Genomic DNA, 23,499 nt, shown 5'->3' with positions numbered 1-23,499 from the left:
ATCTCCTGCTCCTCCCTCCCTCCCTCCCTCCCTCCCGGGGAGGAGCGCTCGCGAGCTCATCTCCTGCTCCTCCCTCCCTCCCTCTCAGGGAGGAGCGTTCCCGAGCTCATCTCCTGCTCCTCCCTCCCTCCCTCCCTCTCAGGGAGGAGCGCTCGCGAGCTCATCTCCTGCTCCTCCCTCCCTCCCTCCCTCCCGTGTCACCTTGACCTGTCAGCCCTGTGCGTAAGTGCGTTTTTGTTGCAGGTCTTTGAAAATAATGCCATTATTTACATGAAAAGGTGATTGGCTTTGGTCCTCCCATGACACTATTGGTAAAAATTGGGGGAGACCGGGGGGGGGGGGGGGCTCGGGGGTAATATGATCAATTAATCATGTCTGCCTCATCCATAGTACTGCCTGCTTCTTTTCATCCCGACCTTTCATCTTCTTTCCCCTCTCGGGCAGTTGTCTTTCCGCCCGGAGAGAAGAACAGGGGATGGGTTGGAGTGACGGCTCCCTCCTCCTTCCGGGAGGTTCAGAGCTCAGAACGGGGGCTTCTGGGAGGGCGTTTTTCGGCTACCGAGCCGGGCTGCTATGGACGGCTATGTGTCTGGTGGAGGGGTCTGTTGCCTCCATACATAAACGCGCAAATGCGTGTGTATGAGATGTGCATAATGCACGATAGCCCTGGGGCTCTTTATGTCCCACCTGCACTGCCCCTCGATTGGGTGGGAAAAGCGGACGTGCAACCTGGCGAAACCTCAAGTTTGGGATCTCGAGGTCTGTTCGGAGCCTTCTTGCACCAGCTCTTCGTTACTTTAAACTCAAAGCAAATAGAGATGAAGAGCTCTCGAAAATGATATTTTCTGAACGGGAGGGTGTATTGCCCCCATACTTCACACATTCAATATACTGTCACAATAGCAGGTGGAATTCTTGTTACAGGTAAGTTGTGATTAATTACTAAGTGGTCGAACTTCATCCTTTAAAAAAAAAAAAATGATTAACCACTTTTTTTTTTTTTAAATCCTAGTTTGATAGTAGGCTACTGCCATACTGTGGAAACGTAATTAAAAAGCTCCACATTTGCCCCAAACCCTCAATCTGGACTGTGTGTGTATACAGTTCCTTCATGGCTTGCTTGCTGTCTCGTCCCTGTGTTCCATCCTCTAGCAGTGCACTGAAGTAACACAGTAATGCATGTACTGTAACAGTTTAATGTAATGAGGGAGTTCGGTACAATATCGTTTACTAAACTCAATGAACTTAGTTTGCGGGTAGCCCATACGGGTGCTGTTTTGTTTAATCCGCTTGTTTTCTGTTCTCTTTCAAGCCCGGCCGTTACACAGGACGATTCCAATTATCCAGCGTATGACTCAAGCCGAGCTGGCTTAAGGACAGGAGGCACGGAGGCAGGTGCCACAAGCTCAGACGCTCGGCCCGGGGACAGAATCTGCAGGACACATCAAACAGAGCTAAACGAAACGCAGGTAGAAGGAATGAGCGGTGGGAGGAGACTGATAAATAGCTGGCAGGGATAGAGCTGGAGACAGAAAGAGAGAGAGAGAGAGAGAGAGAGAGAGAGAGAGAGAGGAGGGGGAAAGGATATTCTAAAATATTACCTAGAGACAGACTGAGAGTGTATACAGGAGTTAAAGAGCAGGGACAGAGGGCTGAGAGAGAGAGAGAGAGAGAGAGGTTTCATACAAACTGAAATGCAGTGGCAGAGTGAGGACTAATGTGAAAATTACTTTAAGTGAGTGCAGGTGCGAGATCTGATTGCATTTCTATATATATGTATATACATTTTTTTAAATTCATTATTTCTCTTGAAGGACATGGAGCTGTAAGACTTTGTTGCACATTAAAAGTAAGTGTATCTTCTTCTCTTTTCTACTGGTCTGGGATTCTTTTTTCTGTTTCATACCTGGTTCTGTAATAATCTTAAATACCTCGAGCACACCTCTGGTGACCTCGGCAAGTACGACTCTGTTTCCAAATTCATGTTTGCTTGCTTGTTCAGCTGCGTTGCTCCACATAAATCTCAAAAAAATATACTGTCCTTGTGCATGTCAGGATGTTCGACATAAATCAGTCTGTTTATGTGTCTGTGCTGTGAACTGCTTAACTTAATCTCAGCTCAGAGCAATATACACAGAACATGTTGGTTGTAGCTGTTTGTTGTTAAACCCGCAGTTAAATTTAGTCTTTCTTGGATGTGATAGGTCAGTTTGTCTCTATTTAAACCTGCAGTTAGATTTAGACTTTATTGGATGTGATAGGTCAGTTTGTCTCTCTTTAAACCTGCAGTTAGATTTAGACTTCATTGGATGTGATAGGTCAGTCTGTCTCTATTTAAACCTGCAGTTAGATTTAGTCTTTCTTGGCTGTGATAAGTCAGTTTGTCTGTATATATAACCTGCAGTAAGATTTAGTCTTTCGTAGATGTGACAGGTGAGCCTGTCCCCGGCTAAACCCATGGTCAAATTTAGTCTTTCTGGGAAATGACGTGTTATTTTGCCCCATTCATCTCTTATCAGTTCCATTTTATATGCCTGTCTCATACTTGTATTTCTTCTTTGTCTTTTCCTTTTTCTTGGTTGTGTCATTTTGTTTGATCTGCGCATTGCCATCTCCTCCTGACTGGGACAGCCTTTTATTTATTACCCTACATCTCAGCGTCTATTGTTCCTTGGGGCTATTTCATTAGCCAGAGGATGCAATTTTAATGAGCAGTAGAAATGAATAACCATCCTTCTCCCTTCTGATTCCAACCGTACCTGTCTCTCAGATCATGCTTGATGTTATAATGCGTGTCTGGCTCCAGCGATACCACTGTGTTTTTGTAAAGTGATCGAAAACACTGGCATTACAAAACATGGCCAATTTACTTTCACATCCAATCCAAATACTGCGCGTCTAATAGTTTGCGTCATATAGGGATGCTTCAAACTATTCACAATATCCTTAGTGTTGAAGTTGAGATTTATTACTTGTTGGGTCCAGTTTCATAGTAAAACAGAAGACAAAGTTCTCACAGTTTATGCTGGTACTATTGCGGAGTTGCAGTTACTCGCTAATTTACCGTTCACTTCCTCCGGAGTGTTTTGATTGTTTCCGAGAAACAAAAGGCAAATCAACGGTCACGACGCATTGAAGAGGTACCTGTGCTGTAGTGACCAACCAGTTGCTTTCATTTTCCATAAGCAGATCCCCTTGGATCTGACCAGCTGGTCTAAAATTCAGAAGCGTGCAAAAGGAAAACCTACGCAAAGCTTAGACCAGACACTCTCAGAAAAAAAGTGTCTATAAAGGCACAAATGTTTGTCCCTGGGCTGGTACCATAGGTACATAAGGTCGTACCACATAGACAGAAAAACATAATTAATTTGTACCTTTTTTTTGCTCGTAAAAGGTACTCATTATTAGGCCTCCCGAAATGTAAAATCATTGTACTTTCTGGGTACATTTGGGAAATTTGTTCCTTAAAGAACAGAAATGTACCTCCACTGTTATTTGAGTGAAGGGACCCCAGATACAGTGGTTTCACTTTTCCAACCGCCGTGTAAAATTTATTTACGTGGGCTAAACTACCAAAATCCTAGCTTGAGTTGCTCGCTTCTCCATAAATCATCTCTATGAGTTCACTCAGGTCATAGCTGATGTCAGATCACAAGTGTATCATGTTTTTTTACGACTGACAAGGCTAAAAAAAAATCTGAATTATAAATCTCAGAAGGTGGGGAGATGGAACGACCAAGATGGATGCAGATTTAGGCTGCAGCAGGTCACACTTCAATGCTTGCTACTGTAAAAACACTGCTCATCATTATACCAAAACTTACAGGCTATGCAGCCTACCTAGGTTTTACCAAAACAGCAAATAGAGCTGATGTAACCACTAGGCGAGTGGCTTTGATTCATATTAAGAAAATATTGACTGTGAAATGTGCTTTTCATATAGCTGGTCTGAGCTTCATATAGTCAATAAAAAGACTAGCTCAGTAACCTATGGTTGTGGACAGTGATGCTTTGTACATTATATTTTGAATAAACTATCACAAGGATATAATTGTAATCTCAGCCCAATACCTATATTTGAATACTGTTACTCTATTACGTCAAGCATATGCCACACCCATGGTTGTTAATCTGATGGTTTATCGTTAATAGTTAAAATTAAGCAACCATGCAATGAGTCTGCCCATTGTACAGCATTAATTGCCATGAAGAGGGAGTCACCAGATCACCTTCAAAAAGTCTCATCCATTTTGTTGTGATCTGGACACGAGCCGTTTAATACCCAAATGGACATTTTTATTTTAGAAACGTTTCCCTCATATTCATGTGAGTATTTCTGAAACAATGAATTCATTAGCTCGTTTATTAAATTTTATTGAAACAATTGGATAAATTCGTAGCCTTCAGGGGTATTGGCGCCAGAAACAGGGTGAAAGGGGAAAATAAACTTATGCAGCTTACAAGAAGGAAAAGATTCAGGGAAGTTGACGGGCTGGCCATGTGAAAAGGACAGGTAGATCTGAGTAACAAGCCAGACTGGGGAAAAAAAAAAATATTGAGGAGATGCATCGAAGCAGTGTGGTTTGCCTCTTAAAGAGGAAAGAAGACGTGTGGGAGAGAGAGAGAGAGAGAGAGAGAGAGGGGGGAAATGAGAGAGAACAGTCCGTGTCTCTAACCTTTTCAAAGAAGCCCTCTATGCATAGCCAATCCACTTCAGCGACGAGCTGCTTCTGAATTAGCATCCGCATTTACATAATTCGTTTTAATTAATACTGGCTTTAAGAGGCAACGGCACCGAAAGGAAAACACATCAAGGTAATTTAAATTTCCACTTTTCCGCTCGTTGTTTCCGCGTGCGCCAGGCGCTCAATGTTCTCCGCTGCGAGAGCACGGAACTTAGATCTTTAATTTAGCCGGCTTAGCCTACCTTGATGTGGAAGAAACAAGAAGCCGAGAGATTGCCGAAACCGTCCTGTCTTTCGTCCGGCAAGGCCTACCTGTTGTCGCTCCATGTTTTCCACGGTGTGTGCCTTGACACCAAACAAGAACCCCAAGTTCATTTCAACCCCGTTTCAGCACAACTGTTTTGTTACTAATTGTACTGATTAGTAGCTGAACGAGGCCTCCATCCGGCGAATGAGGTGCACTTTGGTAGGGCTCAGAGTGAAGACCTACAGGACTGCCGTGCTCCAGGAGCGGGGTTCTGCATATTATATACTCGAAGGTTCTGCAGGTCTCTCCTCACAAACGTCTACCTGGCAGCACCAAACCGGAAATTAAACCAGATTGTGCATCGGAAAGCAGTTATCTTTTAAAATGAGACTAAACCAATGAAAATTGGCTTCATTATAGTCGATGTAAAAAAAAAAAATGTAAAATGTGTTTTTAAATGTAAAAACGTGATCAGGCAGAAATAAATGGCAACCAGCATATATATTGTTTATATTTTTTTGTAATAGAGATAAAGATAAGTATTTTTGCTTATTTCAGTGTTGCTTTAGAATCCCAATAATGTCCCGGGAATATCTGACCCAGGCTAACGGATTCACCGGTTGCTAATAAACTTAACAAGGGTTAAACTCACCAGCCCCCCGGAGTCTGTGCCCAATACCACGACTGACCGGTCCATCATGGCCGTCTGATCTTGCCGCGGTTTACCCACCGATTAAGCGTCCTCCTCTTCCCATTACATTACAGGCATTTGGCAGACGCTCTTATCCAGAGCGACGTACAACAAAGTGTATAACCATAACCAGGAACAAGTATGACGAAACCCCTAGAGAGAAGTACCGGTCCAAGTGCAGGGAACAACCGCATAGTTCAACTTGGACCCTGAAGGTTAAACTGATTAACACTAACACAACGAGAACGGCAACAACGCAATCTATGGAAAAAATACAAGCAGTAGTTAAGACAGTTAATACACCTAAGTCACCTACGAAACAGCTGCCTAGTTACAACCCTAAGTTTACAGTCATTTACAGGGGGGTAGGGAGGGATGGGCAGAGGTGCAGCCTGAAGAGGTGAGTCTTCAGTCGTCGTTTGAAATGGGTCAGTGTCTCAGCTGTCCTGACCTCCACAGGGAGGTCATTCCACCATCGTGGGGCCAGAACAGACAGGAGACGTGTTCTGGAAGTGCAGGTGCGAAGAGGGGGAGGTGCCAGGCGTCCTGAGGTAGCAGAACGGAGGGATCTGGCTGGCATGTAGGGTTTGAATATCTTGTGGAGGTATGCTGGGGCTGATCCCTTGACTGCCTGGTATGCTAGGACCAATGTTTTAAATTTGATGCGAGCTATAACAGGCAGCCGGTGGAGGGTGGTGAGCAGGGGAGTGACGTGGGAGTGTCTGGGGAGGTTGAAGGCCAGACGAGCCGCAGCCTCAGCTGGAGTGCGCTGGGCACGAGGCGGCTGGCGGACGCCGCTGACCCGGCACTTTGAAGAGCTCAAGTGGTTTGAGATCCTTCAGAGGGAGAACAATGCACTTTATGAATGCAGTTCATTCCTTTGTTCGTCCGTCCGTCCGTCCATCCGTCCGTTCGTCTGTTTGTTCGTCCGTCCGTCCGTCCGTCCGTCTGTTCGTCCGTCTGTGTGATTTATGCGCGGAGCCGCTGGAAGTCCGTGGAGAACGCTGAGTGAGCCGTGTCCTAGCGCGTGTTCGAATGGAGCCCCGGCGGCAGTTCACGAGGAGGCTCCCGTATCCCACGTCCGCTCGTTTGCGTATCCCTTTCCTCGCGTTGGCCAGCTTTGTCCTTTGTGTCAATCTGTATGCCGAGGAAACGATGCCGAGCGCATCTCAAACCTCGCAAGGATGAATACAAGGGCCCGGACTGATGGTGGTCCTCAAAAAAAGAAAAAAAAAAATGGTGATGTGGTGGCCTGGGGTGGTGGGGCCCAACGTGAGGTCTTTTCATGGCCCCTGAAATCCCTGACGACTCCCCTGGGACTGGATACGGGCCCCGTGAAGAATGTAATCAACCTTCTGAAACGCCTCAAATTGACAAACGCTTGCAATCCAGTGGAGCCATTTTACGCTGAAATGGGTGCTGGCTGCTCAGAAGGTTTTTTTTTTTTTTTTTTTTCTTTTCAATAAGACGAGGTCCTTGGAAATTGAATGGGAGTTATGTCCTGAGTTGTATACAGTTCATTTCTTCAGAACTTATATAGCAAGCTTATCTGTGGACTGTGTCCAACATTGTTCCCAGCATTTTATTTTCTCATGCAGTCTAAACGCGTTCCGAATGAACGCGGCCTTCACATAGCCAGATTTTGGAATTCATTCTTCTGTATTAATTGTTTAATTTGTGCTGACCTCTCAACTCATATAACATATTCTGCTTTTCATTTCACATGTTTCTCTGTGAGACATATTTTGGAGATGTAGTTTAGTTCATTTAATCGTGCAGGATAATGAATTACTAATGTTTGATGAACTGCCTTAAATCAGGTGTTACTGGTTTTGTACATAGTAGAACATCTAGTGTTGATTCAACTCTTAACAGAGTACATATTGCCCTACTCTGGACCAGAACAGGATCTTATGTTCTCTGTTAGAGTCAATTTAACACTGAACATTTTACTGTGTACCAAATGTAACATGAGGCCACCCATCGTCTCAAATGTCAATATCAGCATTCCTTTATAAAAGATGGGTGAATTTCAACAAATTTGTCTATAAATTTTAGTATTCTCCAGAATAATGAATAGGGAACATGAAAGACATAAATGATGATTTAAAATAATACTGTGGAATGACTTTGATAATGAACTGTGCTTAAGAATTAAGAAATTATAGCGTGCTTTATGGGCATATTCATTCTGTGGGGGTGCTGGACATTTAATGTTCACAATTTGCCCACAGTTTGCATTAACTGATATTAATTACGCACATTAATTAGAAGGAGTTATGGATATTATAGTTATTCAAAGGAGATGAAACATTGCGATTCCTTATTGCAGGTTCAGCTGAACGGATTAGCCTCGCGTAAACATATTCAGGGACGACGGAGTGTGTTTGCTGACCCGTGCGTGGCCTGTAAACGGGAGGATGCCCGCGCGTGTGTGGCCGAGCACGTCCTTGCTCATGATTGGCTTGGCGTTTCCGCGTTCGGGGTCACCGTTCCGGAGCTCATGGGTTCGCCGTCGCCGTCGCGGTTGGCCGGCGAGCCGATCGACAACCAATAACGACGCGGCTTCCGATCGCTGACCGACCAGGGGGAGGCCAGGGTCTCACTGTGAGCTCACGCAGGCCGGCCACACCTTCGAGGGTCAGAATCCCGTGATTCACTTACGGGGCCGGTCACTTGCTCTCTGCCCTGTTTTTGGGAACCGGATGGGGAGCACGCGCGCCAGCAGGGAGGGAAGGCGCAGCCAACGCCGTCCTATCGATGGAAGTGACGTACACTACAGACGTACTGCAACAGTAATTACACGAACGGCATCAGAACATTTCGCTGGTTAAGTGCAACCGAGCGTATTGCTGTCGGTCGACCCGTTGCACTCGAGCACAGAATCTATAGCTCGAACGAAACGCCGTTAAGGAGCCGTGGCTCTGTGTTCGATCTCAGGGGGCAAATTAAAATCAGCGGTCTGGGGCGATGTGCTTCGTCAATCTTTCTGCATGTGTTACACATTGCTTTGGCTTTTAGGTACGTTTTAGCTAACGTAGTTGTGGCTATTGTTGTGTTCCGGTTGCATTGTGGTGGCATTGCAGTAGCTCTGGATAGGCATGCCATTAAATACTTCAGTTTAAAGTACTGTATTCTGTTTTCTAAAGCCCCTCTTTTGTGTCTTCTTCAGTGTAGGACACAACGGTCCTTTAGCAAGTGCTTTTAAGAAAGGATCCCTCTTTCTCCCTGTAGCCGCCCACCATGGTTGTTTTATTTAATCGCCGTTAAATGAAGAGCTTTTTAAACTGTCTCTCTGTGGGGGATGTAATGTGCATTACAAGGCAGACGAAGAATAGATGGAGACACGTTTGGGTTCAGTGTTGTGCGAAAGATTATCTCTCTCTCTCACTCTCACCCTCTCCCTCACACAAATGCCCTCCCTCACTCCCCCCTCTCTCTCTCTCTCACTCTCTCCCTCTCTCAATCAATCAATCAATCAATCAATGAAAATTTATTTCTATAGCACACTTCATACACAGAGGCAACCCAGTGTGCTTTACATCTCTCTCTCTCTCTCTCTCTCTCTGTCTGTCTCTCTCTCTCTCTCTCTCTCCAGATCAGCAGTGCCCCAGGATGGTTGTGTTTAATCTGACCCTGGAGGAGGACTACTCCCCTGCCCCCTCCCTCTCCCCGCCTGTGCCTCCCTGCTCCGTGCTCTCCAACTCCAGCTCCCCCGCTCAGTCCTCCCCCCCTTACAACTTCTACGCGGTCCTGCTGGTGCTGCTCATCTTCTGCGTGGTCTTCGGCAACGTGCTGGTGTGCCTGGCGGTGTCGCGGGAGCGGGCCCTGCAGACCACCACCAACTACCTCATCGTTTCCCTGGCCGTGTCCGACCTGCTGCTGGCCACGCTGGTCATGCCCTGGGGGGTCTACCTGGAGGTCGGTCTGTCTGTCCGGCCCGACCTTTCACCCCTCGGCCATCCATCGCTTTTGTTCCTTTCGTTTTTATTCTTTTTTTTTTTTTTTTAGCTTTTTAAAATCCTTCTGTTTGATGTTTCTGTACCGTTGTTTTACATCAGGGCTGCCCGGTCCTGTTCCTGGAGATCTAATGTCCCGTGGGTTTTCGCTCCAGCCCTAACAAAGCGCTCCTCATTCACTGATGTTTTATTCCATCAGTGTATGAAGGCACAACATGCACTGAAGTTTTGGCCTAAGCCTTCCTCTGTGTGCTGATTGTGCTAAAAAAAATAAATGAATCGAATGAACCTTCATTTATTTTTTAGCACATTCAGCACACCGAGGAAGGCTTAGGCCGAATTCTAGCGAGCGCTGTCTGTTTCTCTCTTTCATTTATACTTTGTGGGATTCAGCACCATATTATCAGTTAATATGCTTGAGTGAGCACGTTTATTTCGTTTGATTAACCTCATAATAACCTCGTGTCTCAGTGAGTCTGTCTGTAATAACCTGTTTGTAACCTCATAATAACCTTGTGTCTCAGTGAGTCTGTCTGTAATAACCTGTTTGTAACCTCATAATAACCTTGTGTCTCAGTGAGTCTGTCTGTAATAACCTGTTTGTAACCTCATAATAACCTCGTGTCTCAGTGAGTCTGTCTGTAATAACCTGTTTGTAACCTCATAATGACCTTGTGTCTCAGAGAGTCTGTCTGTAATAACCTGTCTATAACCTCATAATAACCTTGTGTCTCAGTGAGTCTGTCTGCAATAACCTGTTTGTAACCTCATAATGACCTTGTGTCTCAGTGAGTCTGTCTGTAATGCTACCTCCATCCTGTGTCTCAGTGCGACTCTTTTGTGTCTCAGTGTGACTCTTTTGTGTCTCAGTGCGACTCTTTTGTGTCTCAGTGCGACGTGTCTCAGTGTGACTCTTCTGTGTCTCAGTGCAGCTCTTTTGTGTCTCAGTGTGACTCTTGTGTCTCAGTGCAGCTCTTTTGTGTCTCAGTGCGGCTCTTCTGTGTCCCAGTGCAGCTCTTTTGTGTCTCAGTGTGACTCTTCTGTGTCTCAGTGCGACTCTTTTGTGTCTCAGTGCGGCTCTTCTGTGTCTCAGTGCGACGTGTCTCAGTGCGACTTTTTTGTGTCTCAGTGCGACGTGTCTCAGTGCGGCTCTTTTGTGTCTCAGTGTGACTCTTTTGTGTCTCAGTGCGACTCTTCTGTGTCTCAGTGCGACTCTTCTGTGTCTCAGTGTGGCTCTTCTGTGTCTCAGTGCGACTCTTTCATGTCTCAGTGCGACTCTTTCATGTCTCAGTGCGGCTCTTCTGTGTCTCAGTGCGACTCTTTTGTGTCTCAGGTGGTTGGCGGCTGGAGGTTCAGCCCCATCTACTGTGACATCCTGCTGACTCTGGACGTCATGATGTGCACGGCCAGCATTCTCAACCTCTGTGCCATCAGCATCGACAGGTGAACGCCGTCTCCCCCCACCCACCTGGGGAAAATGCTTGTTTTATTCGCTGTTTGATGAGAATGATGAGAATGCTCCCCAAACAAGTCTCAGAGCATTCTGTTGCTCCAAACAAGTTCCATGTCACTGAAAATTGTTCCTGTCGCAGTGCAAACGGATTCACCGACAGCATCCCCCCCATGGTTGCAATTTAGTCAAAAGAACCATTTTTTGAGAACTAAAAATGTCTGACCATGTGATTGTGCATGGATGGGGTGGCCTGGGGTCCTGGGGCCCAACGTGAAATTTTTCCATGGGGCCCAAAACCCTTGGTGGTGCCCTTGGGTGTAGATGGCAGGTTTTTAGGCTGGCTGCGCCCCTCTCCCCAGCCCACCACCCCGGCCAGCCTCGGGTTCCCCTGCCCCCGTCTCACACACCAGTGGACCACACTGCCCCCCCTCTTTCAAAATGCTGTACTGCCACAACACATATGCCATGGTGCATTGCCAAATCTGCATCTCTCTCTCATAAGTGTGAATGCAGTTGGCTCCTTCGTGCTCTGGATAAGCAAATCAGTTTATAAAAGACTGTATAGTACCACTTTCCACAGCCTCCCTACTGTCTCCTTTTCAGTGATTTTTTCCTTTTCTCTCTTTCTCGCTCTCTTATATATATTTCTCTCTCTCTCACTCCCTCTCTCTTCTATCTCTCTCTCTCTCAAGATGTATAACGTGTTACCCAGCTGCAAGCAGACTGAACGTGAAATTAGATGTAGTCACGCCTGTAGTCAAGGTCATTGCAAAACAATATAGAAAAGCAATAACTATAACCGTATAACTATAAAAAACTATAACTATAAAACCATCTCTCTGGATCATATATTCCCTCTCTCTCTCTCTCTCTCTCTCTCTCTCTCTCTCCCTGCATGCAAAACACCTTCTGTTTCCTCTCCCTCCACTCCTCCACCCTCCCTACCTTCGTCAGGACTGCACCTTCACCGTCCGCAGAAAGCAGTCACGTTGAAAAGCGATAAATCACACTGGACTGGCCAAGTACCCCGAGTCACAAACATTTATCTGCTGCACCTCCGTCTGAAAGCCCCGCCGAGCCTAAGAGGCTTGGCCTCGGGGGACGGGGGGCCGCCAACGCTCGGCCGGCTCGGTCTGAGGGGGGAGCCGTGTTCGTGCCGCGGGAATCGATGGGGAGATGTAAATTTGGGAGGTTTATCAAGCCGCGCGAACGGCAGAGACGTTGGTTGGTTCCTCTCTGTGGTTTTTTTTAATGGCCTTGTCTCTGTCCACCGTCCACCCGTCGCTTCACACTCTCTCTCTCGCTCAGACATTTAAAGCTGGTCACGCTCAACGTCCCAAGAAACCTCAAAACACGACTTTCATTTCCAAAATGTAAAATGCATCTTACATCCTCGTAAATAAATGAAAATAGGAAGGCCGTGTTCACATATCTTTATCTTTATTTTCTCACGTTGAGAGAAAGTCTGAACAACATTCTGTACTTTTTTTTATCTTTACTTTGTCTTGGAGAGCCATTGTGAAACTTAGTTTAAAAGTGTATCTGTTACAGACAGTGTTGGGGAGTAGTTTAACTAGTAGTTGAATCACATTTTGCAGCAGTTTGTTGTTGGTTTGTTCAACTACTTTCAAATCTGTCTAGCAGTTGTAATAGTTAATTACTTTTTGTCATATTGAGGCGTAGCTAACTACCAACGACTTTTTTCGCTAAATTGCTTTTTTTTTTCCAAACCGCTTTGAGCAAATGCTGCCTCCTCTCTCTGTTCTCTCTCTTCTGATTGGTAAGAAGCACTCTGCTCCACTATAGTTGCCAAAAGGATAACAGCCAACTGCCACAAACTGCAGTGTCTTCCCACTGAGCTGCGTAGTATGAAAGGATATTGATGCCAAAAAATAGTATTGTTATTTTTCACCTGTTGACACGGCAACAATCAGCGTGTGCGTGCATGTATGTGTGTGTGTGTGTGTGTATGTATGTGTGCGTGCATGCATGTGTGTGTGTGCGTCTGCGTGCATGCATGTGTATGTGTGCGTGTGCGTGCGTGCATGTGTGTGTGTGTGTGTATATGTATGTGTGCGTGCATGCATGTGTGTGTGTGCGTCTGCGTATGCGTGCGTGTATGTGTGTGTGTGTGTGTATATGTATGTGTGCGTGCATGCATGTGTGTGTGTGCGTCTGCGTGCATGCATGTGTGCGTGTGCGTGCATGCATGTGTGTGTGTGTGTGTATATGTATGTGTGCGTGCATGCATGTGTGTGTGTGCGTCTGCGTGCATGCATGTGTATGTGTGCGTGTGTGTGCGTGCATGTGTGTGTGTGTATTTACAGGTACACTGCAGTGGCCATGCCTCTGCTGTATAACACCAGGTACAGCTCCAGGAGGAGAGTGGCTCTGATGATCGCTGTGGTGTGGTTCCTCTCCTTCGCCATCTCCTGCCCCCTGCTGTTCGGACTGAACAACACAGGTACCCCCGCCCACCTGCAGGACGCCTCCCAATGTCTCCCAAAACAATAGAAACACAGTGAGACCATCAGCACAACAGTGTCTACCAAAGATAACCATGACTGCTACACTTAAAGGACAAACCTTTCACACACACCCTCCCCCCCCAAAAGGGCAGCTTATTTTCAATCCCCCCCTCCCCCCGCCAGTGGGTTCAACCCCTTATCATGACACCTTCTGTCCTGTGAACCTTTCCCTGTCTGTCACCCTCTCTGTTTTCACTCGTGTGAATACATTTAAAATCTGTATATATTTTTTTTGTTGTTGTTGACATGGTCATGGATGATATAATCATTGTGAATAAAGTTCTTATGAATGTTGTGACCTCCCTCCCCCGCCCCCGCCCCCGCCCCCGCCCGCACCCCCAGCCAGTCGGGAGGTGTGGAAGTGCAGTATCGCGGACCCCGCCTTCGTGGTCTACTCCTCCGTCGCCTCCTTCTACGTGCCCTTCATCGTGACGCTGCTGGTGTATGCGCAGATCTGCGTGGTGCTGCGCAGGCGGGGCCGACGCACCGCCCCGCCCCGCAGGCACGCCCTCCACGTGCAGGGAGGGGCGGAGCCAGGGGAGGGGCAGAGGCAGAGGAAGGTGAGGAGGGGGCTGCGGTTATCTGTGGTGAGGGGCGTCTTCGGCAGTACAGCGGGGGGCGCTGACCTCACCCCTTCCTCTGGGGTTTGCCCCCCGTCTCTGACTCTTTCTCTCTGTCCCATTTCTGTTTTTATCCAGAGACTGGAAGGCAGGCAGCTGCCTGGGGGCCTGTGCATTGGGAGGGGGGGCCCCAAGGGCTCAGTTTTAGGAGTTTCGGGTATCATGATGGCAGTGGAAGTTGGTCAGAAGGACCCCATGGGATTTTCTGGCTACGGCCCCCCCTGCCTCTAGAATCCCCTCCGTTTTAATCTCACTGCTTTGTCGACATGATATATTTTAAAAATGCATATTGCCAAAGCACACTGCACAACAGTCAACAGCAAACAGTAACCACTAGTAACAGTCAAAACCGAATTTGATAGTTGATATGATACTTACTTAAAACATATATAATGGTGAATGTATTAACACTTATAAGGGTGTAAGATAAGATGTGACATCACAAATACGTGAATTGAATGTTCTTAACTGAATATTCTAATGCTGATGTCACAAAAGCAATGGCGTTCTAGAACTTTGACTGAATCTTGGGGGGGGGGGGAGGGAATCTTTCCAAAAAAAGTATTCTTTAAAAGGTTATTCAGTTAACAATCATCTGTCTAACTCTCGCTTTGTTTTCCTTTTATTCTGCCCGTCCTTCCCCCTCTGTCCTCTGCAACTCCTCTCTCCTTATCCCCTGTTATCTTCTCCATCTCTCTCTCTCTCATCTATCTGTACCTCTCCTTTCCTCCCTCCCCTCCCATCCGCTCCTCCCCGCTTCCCTTCTTTCTCTCCCCAGAATAAGTGTACCCACCCTGAAGATGTGAAGCTCTGTACTCTGATAGTCAAGCCCCCTGCCGCAGTCCCTCACCGCAAGAAAGTGGTGAGTCCCCAACAGACAGGACTCAAAGAGGAAATTTCAATTCTTTCTCATCTATGTTGTCATAGTAGTGCACCTGGTTACTATTTGTATTAATTGCACTATTGTTTTATTAAAATACAATACCTATTGTACTATTTGAATGGGCTGGACATCATGCAAGGTCGACTTAAATAGAATCATCATCATCATCATCATCATTTTATGGCTATGTAGTCTTTATTAAGTGTGGTGGCATAATTGCATTCTCACCTCACAAAAACAACTAAACTGAACAGAGCTGAGAGAAGGAGAGTAATTATGTAAATATAAATATATAAACATGTCTGCAGGTGAAATACTGTCAGAACTGGGCCCTGGCAGCGTTTCCCCAGGAATGTAGTCAGTGGAGGTGGAAGTGCCTCAGACAGTACGCAGTGATGGCACTAAGCAGAGAGCCATGGTGTTCACATGGCATAGCCCACACCTGGCCTGGTGAAAGCATGACCTCATCATGCCAGTCTTGTTAAATAGCACACTTTTTCTTTTTTTTTTTTAATGGTTCAACATGATATTATGGAGACTTGATGTTTGAGTCTGGGGTTTTATTTACCGTTTTCTGTTTGAGGAGGCCGCTCGTAAATTCAGTGGCTGATGCAATGCCTCCGCTATTATTACCTGGGGGGGGGGGGGGGGGGGGGGCAGGATGCGGACACGATCTTTTGTTATATAAAGTTTCCAAGAATCCCATTTAAGAGTTATGGATGCTGTGGGGGAATGTAATTATCCTTGTTGTCTGTGTGAACTCACAATAAAACACTGGCAACAAAAAGTAAAAAAGAAATAATAATATTTTGGATCAAAAATTACAATGAAAATAAAAAGGATGTGCTTTGAATAAAATCCACTGGAAAGGAAAGCCACAGCGTTGATTTATTTTCAGCGTATAAAGAAGACACATGGAAGGACGCGCAGGCAGTGGCATGCTGTGCATTCACAAGCACAGAAGGGCACCCAACGACTCTTTCAGCTCTCCTGGCCTTCATCCAGGGGAAGGCTATTAGATGTCATTCATGTGGTGGATCTTACGCGCTTGATCAAAAGAGTACACACAAACAACTGAACTGCATACACGGAGGAGCCTTCTGCTGTCAATGCACGCTGAGCCCAACCGATGCTCCTAATGGACACGCTATTTAAACATTCAAATATTGAACTGTTCCACAGACAGGGTGAAGGACAGTTCGGTATTTACGAGGTGCCATTTACAATAAGATTCATACAGGGTGAGTCAGGAGACAGCCAGCACGGGAGTGAATGTCCCTTCAGTGTTGCAGATAATATTTATGCATTTTTACATTGTATACCTGATATTTATACATCTTTACGAGAAGATATATTTTCTCTTCTTATCGCTCCTGGATTTTATTTATTTTTGTTGCAAGCTTGCTGTGTTTTGTTACTCTTTTTTATTCTTTTCCATTTCCATAAAAACCCAATTAAACATTCCCAAGAAAAGGCTCCAAGAAATGCAGTCCCTGTAATGTATCTGTAATCTGTAAATTTTCCTTCAAAATAGTATCTCTTTCAATAAAAAAATAATGACCCCTCCCCTCTGTTTTGATTGGTTACAGACTCTGGTGAAGGAGGCGGTGGTCCACCCGCTAGAGGCGGAGCCTGTTCGCTTCCTCGGCCAAACAGAGCAGTCCTCTCGGCCCAAAATCTCTCTCTCTGTCTCCGTCTCTCCTGCTCCCCCTCTCCCCCCCGCTGCTCGCTCGGCTCTCGTTCCTCGCGGGGCGGTGTTTGAGGAGGGGGTGCGGGGGCGGGAGGGGTGGAGGGAGAGGGACCGAGAAAGGGAGGAGAAGGGAGGGATGGTGAAGGAAAGAGTGAGGGGGAGGCTGTCGCAGCAGAAGGAGAGGAAAGCAACTCAGATGCTGGCTATAGTGCTCGGTGAGAGAGAGGGGGTAGAGATGGAGGGGGTGGGGAGAGATGGAGACGGAGAAAGAGGGGAGAGTCATGAGAGAGAGGGGTGAAGTGTGTGGGTGTGTGTGTCCGTGCATGTGTGTATGCGTGTGCGCATGTCCCTAAACTGTCCAATCACAGGCTCTCTTTCTGCCACGTCTCCAGGCGTGTTCATCATCTGTTGGCTGCCCTTCTTCCTGACCCACGTGCTGCGTGTGCACTGCAGCAGCTGCTGCATCTCGCCCACGCTGTACAGCGCCGTCACCTGGCTGGGCTACCTCAACAGCGCCGTCAACCCCGTCATCTACACCACCTTCAACATCGAGTTCCGCAAGGCCTTCATCAAGATCCTACACTGCTGATCACCTGCAAGGCCTTCATCAAGATCTTACACTGCTGATCACCTGCAAGGCCTTCATCAAGATCTTACACTGCTGATCACCTGCAAGGCCTTCATAAAGATCCTACACTGCTGAGAGTCTACAAGGAGTTCATCAAGATCCTACACTGCTGAGAGTCTACAAGGAGTTCATCAAGCTCCTACACTGCTGAGAATCTGCAAGAAGATCATCAAGATCCTACACTGCTGAGAATCTGCAAGAAGATCATCAAGATCCTACACTGCTGAGAATCTGTAAGGAGTTCATCAAGATCCTACACTACTGATCGCCTGCAAGGCCTTTACTGCTAAGAGTTCCATAAGGCCTTCATCAAGATCCTACACTGTAAAGACTTCCACAAGGCATTGATCAAGGTCCTATACTGCTGAGTTCCACAAGGTTTTCTTCAAGATCCTACGCTGCTAAGAGTTCCATAAGGCGTTCATCAAGATCCTATACTGCTGAGCTCCACAAAGCTTTCATCAAGATCCTACGCTGCTGAGTTCCACAAGGCCGTTATCAAGATCCTACAATGCAAAGGGTTCCACAAGGCCTACATAATGATCCTGTACTGATGAAGATCTGATGCATGTCTCAAAAGCATGAAATGAGATCCTTTGCTGCTTCCACAAAGTCTTTATAAAGATTCTACACTGCTTAGAGTAGCATATGGTCTTCATAAAGATCATGACTTAAATCAATAAGATCCTTCTTACAAATAGTTCACATATAGAGTTCCACAAGCTTTTTATGAATATCCTCCACTGCAGAAAGGTCCGCGAAGCCTTAATAAATACCCTTCACTGCGCAGAGTTCCTTAAGCTTTCATAAATCGGAGAGTTCCTCAAGGCTTTCATAAATCAGAGAGTTCCTCAAGGCTTTCATAAAGATCCTTCATATCAGAGAGCAGAGAGTTCCTGTATGTCTTCATAAAGATCCTGCATTGCTGAGTGAAGGGGGGTGGGGTGCTAGGTTGATGTAAAGAGGGGAGGGCAGTAGAGAGCTATACAAAAATTGCATTTAATATCTCATTGCATTTAATAATGACAAAAGAACAGCACATGACTATCCAACTCTTGCTGCTGACCAAGATAAAACGCGGACAGAAGGACCAAAAGTGAGATCAAAACTGACTGTACCTAACTGTCAGAAAGAGAGATCTAGACAGAGGAGGGAGCTGACAAAAAAAAACTGAGATAAGAATGGTTCAGTCAGATTAAATCTCAGTAGTGAGATATGAAAAGAGATACAGCCATGAAATACAGCTCTACTGTAAATATTTGTATCTCTGATTTTGAAAACAGTCATTTGTGAGCACAGGAAATGATTGTACATATGAAACTATTAAAGCATTGTTTGTGTTTTACTTTGCTCTTGTTAGTTTGGATTTTTCATTTTGAATACTTTTTTTTATAACTTACCTCAATGCAATATTGGGAAGAAACTGCCCAGTCATAATTCAGCCCTACCATTTCTGAGCTCCCCAATGGTATCTTTTGACAAACTCCATTTCAGTTCCACAAACCGCAAGCAGTTCACGCACAGCGTAGCCACTTCCCCGTGCTTAGTCAAAATTAAATATGCATTATGGGTAATGTGCGATGTTATATTGTAAATTAAACCCTTGGCTGAGCAGCTGAAAATCATGCAAGGATAAAGCAATGTTGCTGTTGCGCTGATTACAGATTAACTTTAATATGTGAACAGATCCCCGCGTGGTTATTAAAGGCATATTTCTTTTTTACGAACGCTTGCAGTCAGACCCCGAGCGTAAATTCCTTTCACACATTAGATTTACAAGAGGTCTTGAAGAAGAGAGAATTAATCTTTTCTTGGTAATGACTCCCACTTCATCCATTCTTTTGTGTTGCCAAGAATTCATTAATATTTTTGCGTAGTGCGTTGAGCGAAAGCACCAGGCCGTAGTGCGGTGAGTCGTCCTTCGGTCTCCAGTCAGAACGCGGGAATCTCCCAGAGAAAGAGCACTTGACATAACATAACATAACATAACATAACATAACATAAAACATAATGAGGATTCAACAGGCCATTCAGCCCAACGATGCTTGCCATTTTCCTGACTAAATTAATGCTCTGATTACCTACAGACTAGATTGTATCTAACACTGTATCAAGCCTAACCTCAAACAGTTTCTGCCTCTACTACGTGACCCGGCAAGCTGTTCCACACATTGACTACTCTCTGCGTGAAGAAATTCTTCCTAATGTCTGTACGGAATTTTCTTTTTGCTAATTTCCGTTGAACTCAACACGTCAATCTGCAGGGTCTTCCTTTCTCATTAAATCCTTTATTTCATGACCCATCGCTTCAGGAAATACCTTTCCACCCCTTCTCCACCCTTAATCCCATTCCCTTTCCCCTCTTCTACATTCTTGCCCCTCTATCTACCCCAGCGTTGTTCAGCTCTAGATCCTGTGGGCTGCATGAGCTACACCGCCTGATTTCACTCATTATCTGACCTCTATGGTAAGCTCATAAATCAGGTGTGGTGCCTGTTTGGAGCAAGTACCTGCAGACACTGGAGCTGAGTAGGGCTGACTTACCCTACATTTCTCCTATTCCAAAAAAAAAAAAAACCTTCTCTTCCACCTGTTAAAATATGGCCCGACCATTGCAATTCTCACTAATCGCGACTTGGGATTATATTACATTTTGGCGACATTGGCGATTTGCGATGCTAAGCGATGCTAGGCCCTGTCTTCATTTGCAGGCTGGTCTGGATAGGAGAGTCAGCTGAATGGCTGGAGTGTAAGTGTAAATGTACTTGCCCGGGTACTTGCCCGGGCACGCTGATTGACGGTATTCTCTTTCATACCCTGGCCGAGAAGCTCTGTGTGCCCGGGCGCCATGTCTCATCGTCTCCCGAGGGCGAGTCCTCTGATTGGACGCCTGCAGTCGGCCTGTGCCAGCGTCGCAGCCCTCCAGCGCATTCACTGCATCGCTGCAGCTGCAGCTGCAAGAGCCTGAACACTCGCATGCCAATGTCAGGCCTTGAATCGACACCGGAGATGTTGCCAACGTATGTAATATTGCGGACATCATTGGCAACACTAAAATAATGCAACGTGTGCATGTTTTACATTTTCATAAAACCGTTTGTAAAGAATACGCCATCATTTAGAATTCTGGTGATTTTCTGTGGTCAAGCCCCAAACACTTGTTTTCCTGGTTTTATTTTCTCCCGGGTAATTAACTGAACAATTAACAACTGCTACAAATTGGCCAGACTGTCTTCACACCTGCCTCCCAGATAACGGAAAGCCAGCAGTTCTCAGCACTCCAGGACTGTGGTTTGATTCACAGAGCTCTAGACACAGACATGCCGTCTAGGCATGAACAGGGAAGTTAACCCTGCTTTCCTACCCTGTATTTATTCCTGCAGGGATGTCTAACTCCTGTTCTGGAAAAACTGCAGACACACACTTGGGCATTTGTGGTTTCTTGTCAATCAGCAGCTAATTAAGGGCCAGAGAACAAGGTCTGCGGACTGTTTAGCCAATCGTATTTGCGGTTTCCTTTCAATCAGCAGCCAATTAAGGCCTTGAGAACAAGGTGTATGATTTGATTTGCCAACCAATGACTGAAGTGAATCCCTCGTGCTGAAACACACTGTCAACCAGCAGACTCTGTAGTCTGTCTGTCTGTAGTCTCTCAGGGCTGGAGTTTGACACCCCTTGATCAACAACATTCAAGGGAGGCCTGGATGGCGTTGAATGCACTTTTCAAGTACGGCCACTAGATGTCAGCATTTTGATTTGACAAAAAGCTTTCAACTTTGACTTTGTACTTCTCTAGTCTCTATCCCTGTCATTCCAGCAGTACAGCTCTTTGCACTTTTACACTGATAGAGCCCCCATACCGGGTTGTCTTTGGATCAGTTTTCTGTTTTTGTTGTTGTTTTCCATTCTTAAGCCGATTTCTCTGTGTGTTCTGTGCGTGCCAGCGGCCAGCACTTCCTGGGGCAGTAAGGTGAGAGGCCTAACAAATGCCCTGTTGGCGTGTAATAGGATTCAGGGGGGCTTGGACACGCAAACCAGAGAGACACGCGCACGCACGGGCTGCGACACAATGATACGCGCTCAATATTCTGATGTCAGCCCTTCCTTTGGTTTCATCTCGCTGCAATAAACCCGCCGAAGAGCTTCGGCAGATGCATGCAATAGTGCTCACAATGAAACAAAACAAAAGTCGAGCAACCTAAGTAGAGCGGTGTGCCAACAACCCTGGTGTCCAAGTACCCCGAATGACTCAGCGACAGACAGCGTGTGTCCCACTGACACCTGCAGCTGCACCCGTTCTCCTGCTATTCTCTGACACAGGCTCACAATTAACACGCTGCATCTTTCATGAGCCTCGGTGCGATGCGGAAGCATATCAGTTACTACTGTGTGTCCACAACCACCCTCCAGCCATAGGAAGAGGCACTGAGAGAGAGAGAGAGAGATTAAAAAAGAGGGGGTGAGAGAACTGGAGTGGGGAAACAGAGAAAGAGAGAGGGAGTGAGAGAAAAGAAGTGGGGAGAGAGAGAAGAAGAAAGGGTGCGAGAGAGAAAAGGAGTGGGGGAGTGAGAGAAAAAGAAAGGGTGTGAGAGAGATAAGGAGTGGGAAAAGAGAAAGAGGGGGATTGAGAGAGACGGAGTGAGGGGAGAGAGTCAGTGGGATCTGGGTAGGGGTTTTTAGAAGAGAGGGAGGGTGTTAGAGAGAGATCCATCAGGTGAGGAAAAAGAAAAGATAGAGGGGAAAAGGGAGAATAAAAACGCTGTGTTGAGAGGCATCTTACCTCTTCTAATGACACAAGAAGGACAGCAGTCTGGATTAACATAAAATAAAAAAAAGAATGGAATGATTTGGTTGGGAACATTCCATAATTAATTTTTTTTTTAAATGGTGGCCATGGAAACACTTTAGGGAGGACCGAAGATCTCCGATGCACAAGTCCCACAGTGCTGATCTGCCCTCTGACTCAGGTAAGGCTGACGTTCAGGTAAATGGCGAGCACTTTGTCGAAATATGCTGCGCGTTCCTATGACAATGAGAGATGACACCTGTTCAGAGTCGTCGCTGTGGAACTTGGACCACGACAAGGACGTCTTGACGGCACAGGCCTCAGGTACGGCTCACAGCACAGAAGCCTGCAAACGCTGGATGCACATACTGTACAAGAACAGGCCGTATTCATCCTACCTGACAAAGGAAAGTGGTGAAGCTGTCCGTATGAATGACTGGCGTTCAGCACTGACAGCACTGCAATCCTATCCGTCATTGTTTTCAGCCTCTTCTCTGCATCCTGGGTTACTTTGTGACTTTGCTCTGCCCGTGAGTTTCATTAAAGGTTCACTCCAAATTACATTACATTACAGGCATTTAGAATACGCTCTTATCCAAGGTGACATACATTGCATCCATTTATACTGGAGCAATGCAGGTTAAATACCTTGCTCAAAGGTACAACGGCAGTGTCCTACCCAGGAATTGAACCTGCGACCTTTCGGTTACAAGCCCAGTTCCTTACCCACTGTGCTACACTTTATTATTATTATTTTTTTATTTTATTAGTAGTAGTAGTAGTAGTAGTAGTAGTAGTAGTAGTAGTAGTAGTAGTAGTAGTAGTAGTAGTAGTAGTAGTAGTAGTAGTAGTAGTAGTAGTAGTAGTAGTAGTAGTAGTAGTGAATATTTTGCACAATGTTTTGTTTATGTCTGTATAATCTGTATAATCACATATAATTTGTCTTGCCTGCTCAAAAATTTGCATTCTTCCCAGCCTTCCTATTGCATGCAATGTTTTGTACGCTATAGAAGAACTTATAGGAAACAGCCACATATATTGTAGTAATCATAAGAATACATAAAAATACATAGACTTCATGAACACTATGTACGTTTTTTTAATGCCATTGACATGACATTAATGTAGCCTTTTACAAATGTTTATGTAGTGTTTGTGAAAGTAGCAGCAGGTAGTTCTTCTCTTGGACTGCTCATGCACAGTAGAATGTAACTACACATTTATAGGGCATAATACAGATTACAGGAAATATTGTGAATTAGCGTGGACTTACCATTATCGTCTGTATTCGCAGTGTATGCAAAATGCTTGCATGTGTTTTATCCCTGT

General features: G+C 45.8%; 1 protein-coding gene across 1 annotated transcript; it reads left to right on the top strand.

Annotated features, from left to right (window-relative positions):
- The first annotated feature begins 1,362 nt into the window (after window positions 1-1,362).
- Window positions 1,363-18,729, top strand: drd2l (dopamine receptor D2 like). The gene is made up of 8 exons (XM_035417024.1): window positions 1,363-1,469; window positions 9,222-9,544; window positions 10,916-11,025; window positions 13,363-13,499; window positions 13,906-14,123; window positions 14,962-15,045; window positions 16,656-16,971; window positions 17,149-18,729. Exons 2-8 carry the CDS (start codon window positions 9,239-9,241, stop codon window positions 17,343-17,345), a joined length of 1,368 nt encoding a protein of 455 aa, XP_035272915.1. The 5' UTR covers window positions 1,363-1,469; window positions 9,222-9,238; the 3' UTR covers window positions 17,346-18,729.
- Window positions 18,730-23,499: the final 4,770 nt, after the last annotated feature.

This window comes from Anguilla anguilla, chromosome 1 (genome assembly GCF_013347855.1).
Source record: "Anguilla anguilla isolate fAngAng1 chromosome 1, fAngAng1.pri, whole genome shotgun sequence".
In the NCBI taxonomy this organism is placed as follows: domain Eukaryota; kingdom Metazoa; phylum Chordata; class Actinopteri; order Anguilliformes; family Anguillidae; genus Anguilla; species Anguilla anguilla.
The sequence above is the reverse complement of the archived record's forward strand: the minus strand, read 5'-3'. Positions and strand labels throughout refer to the sequence as shown.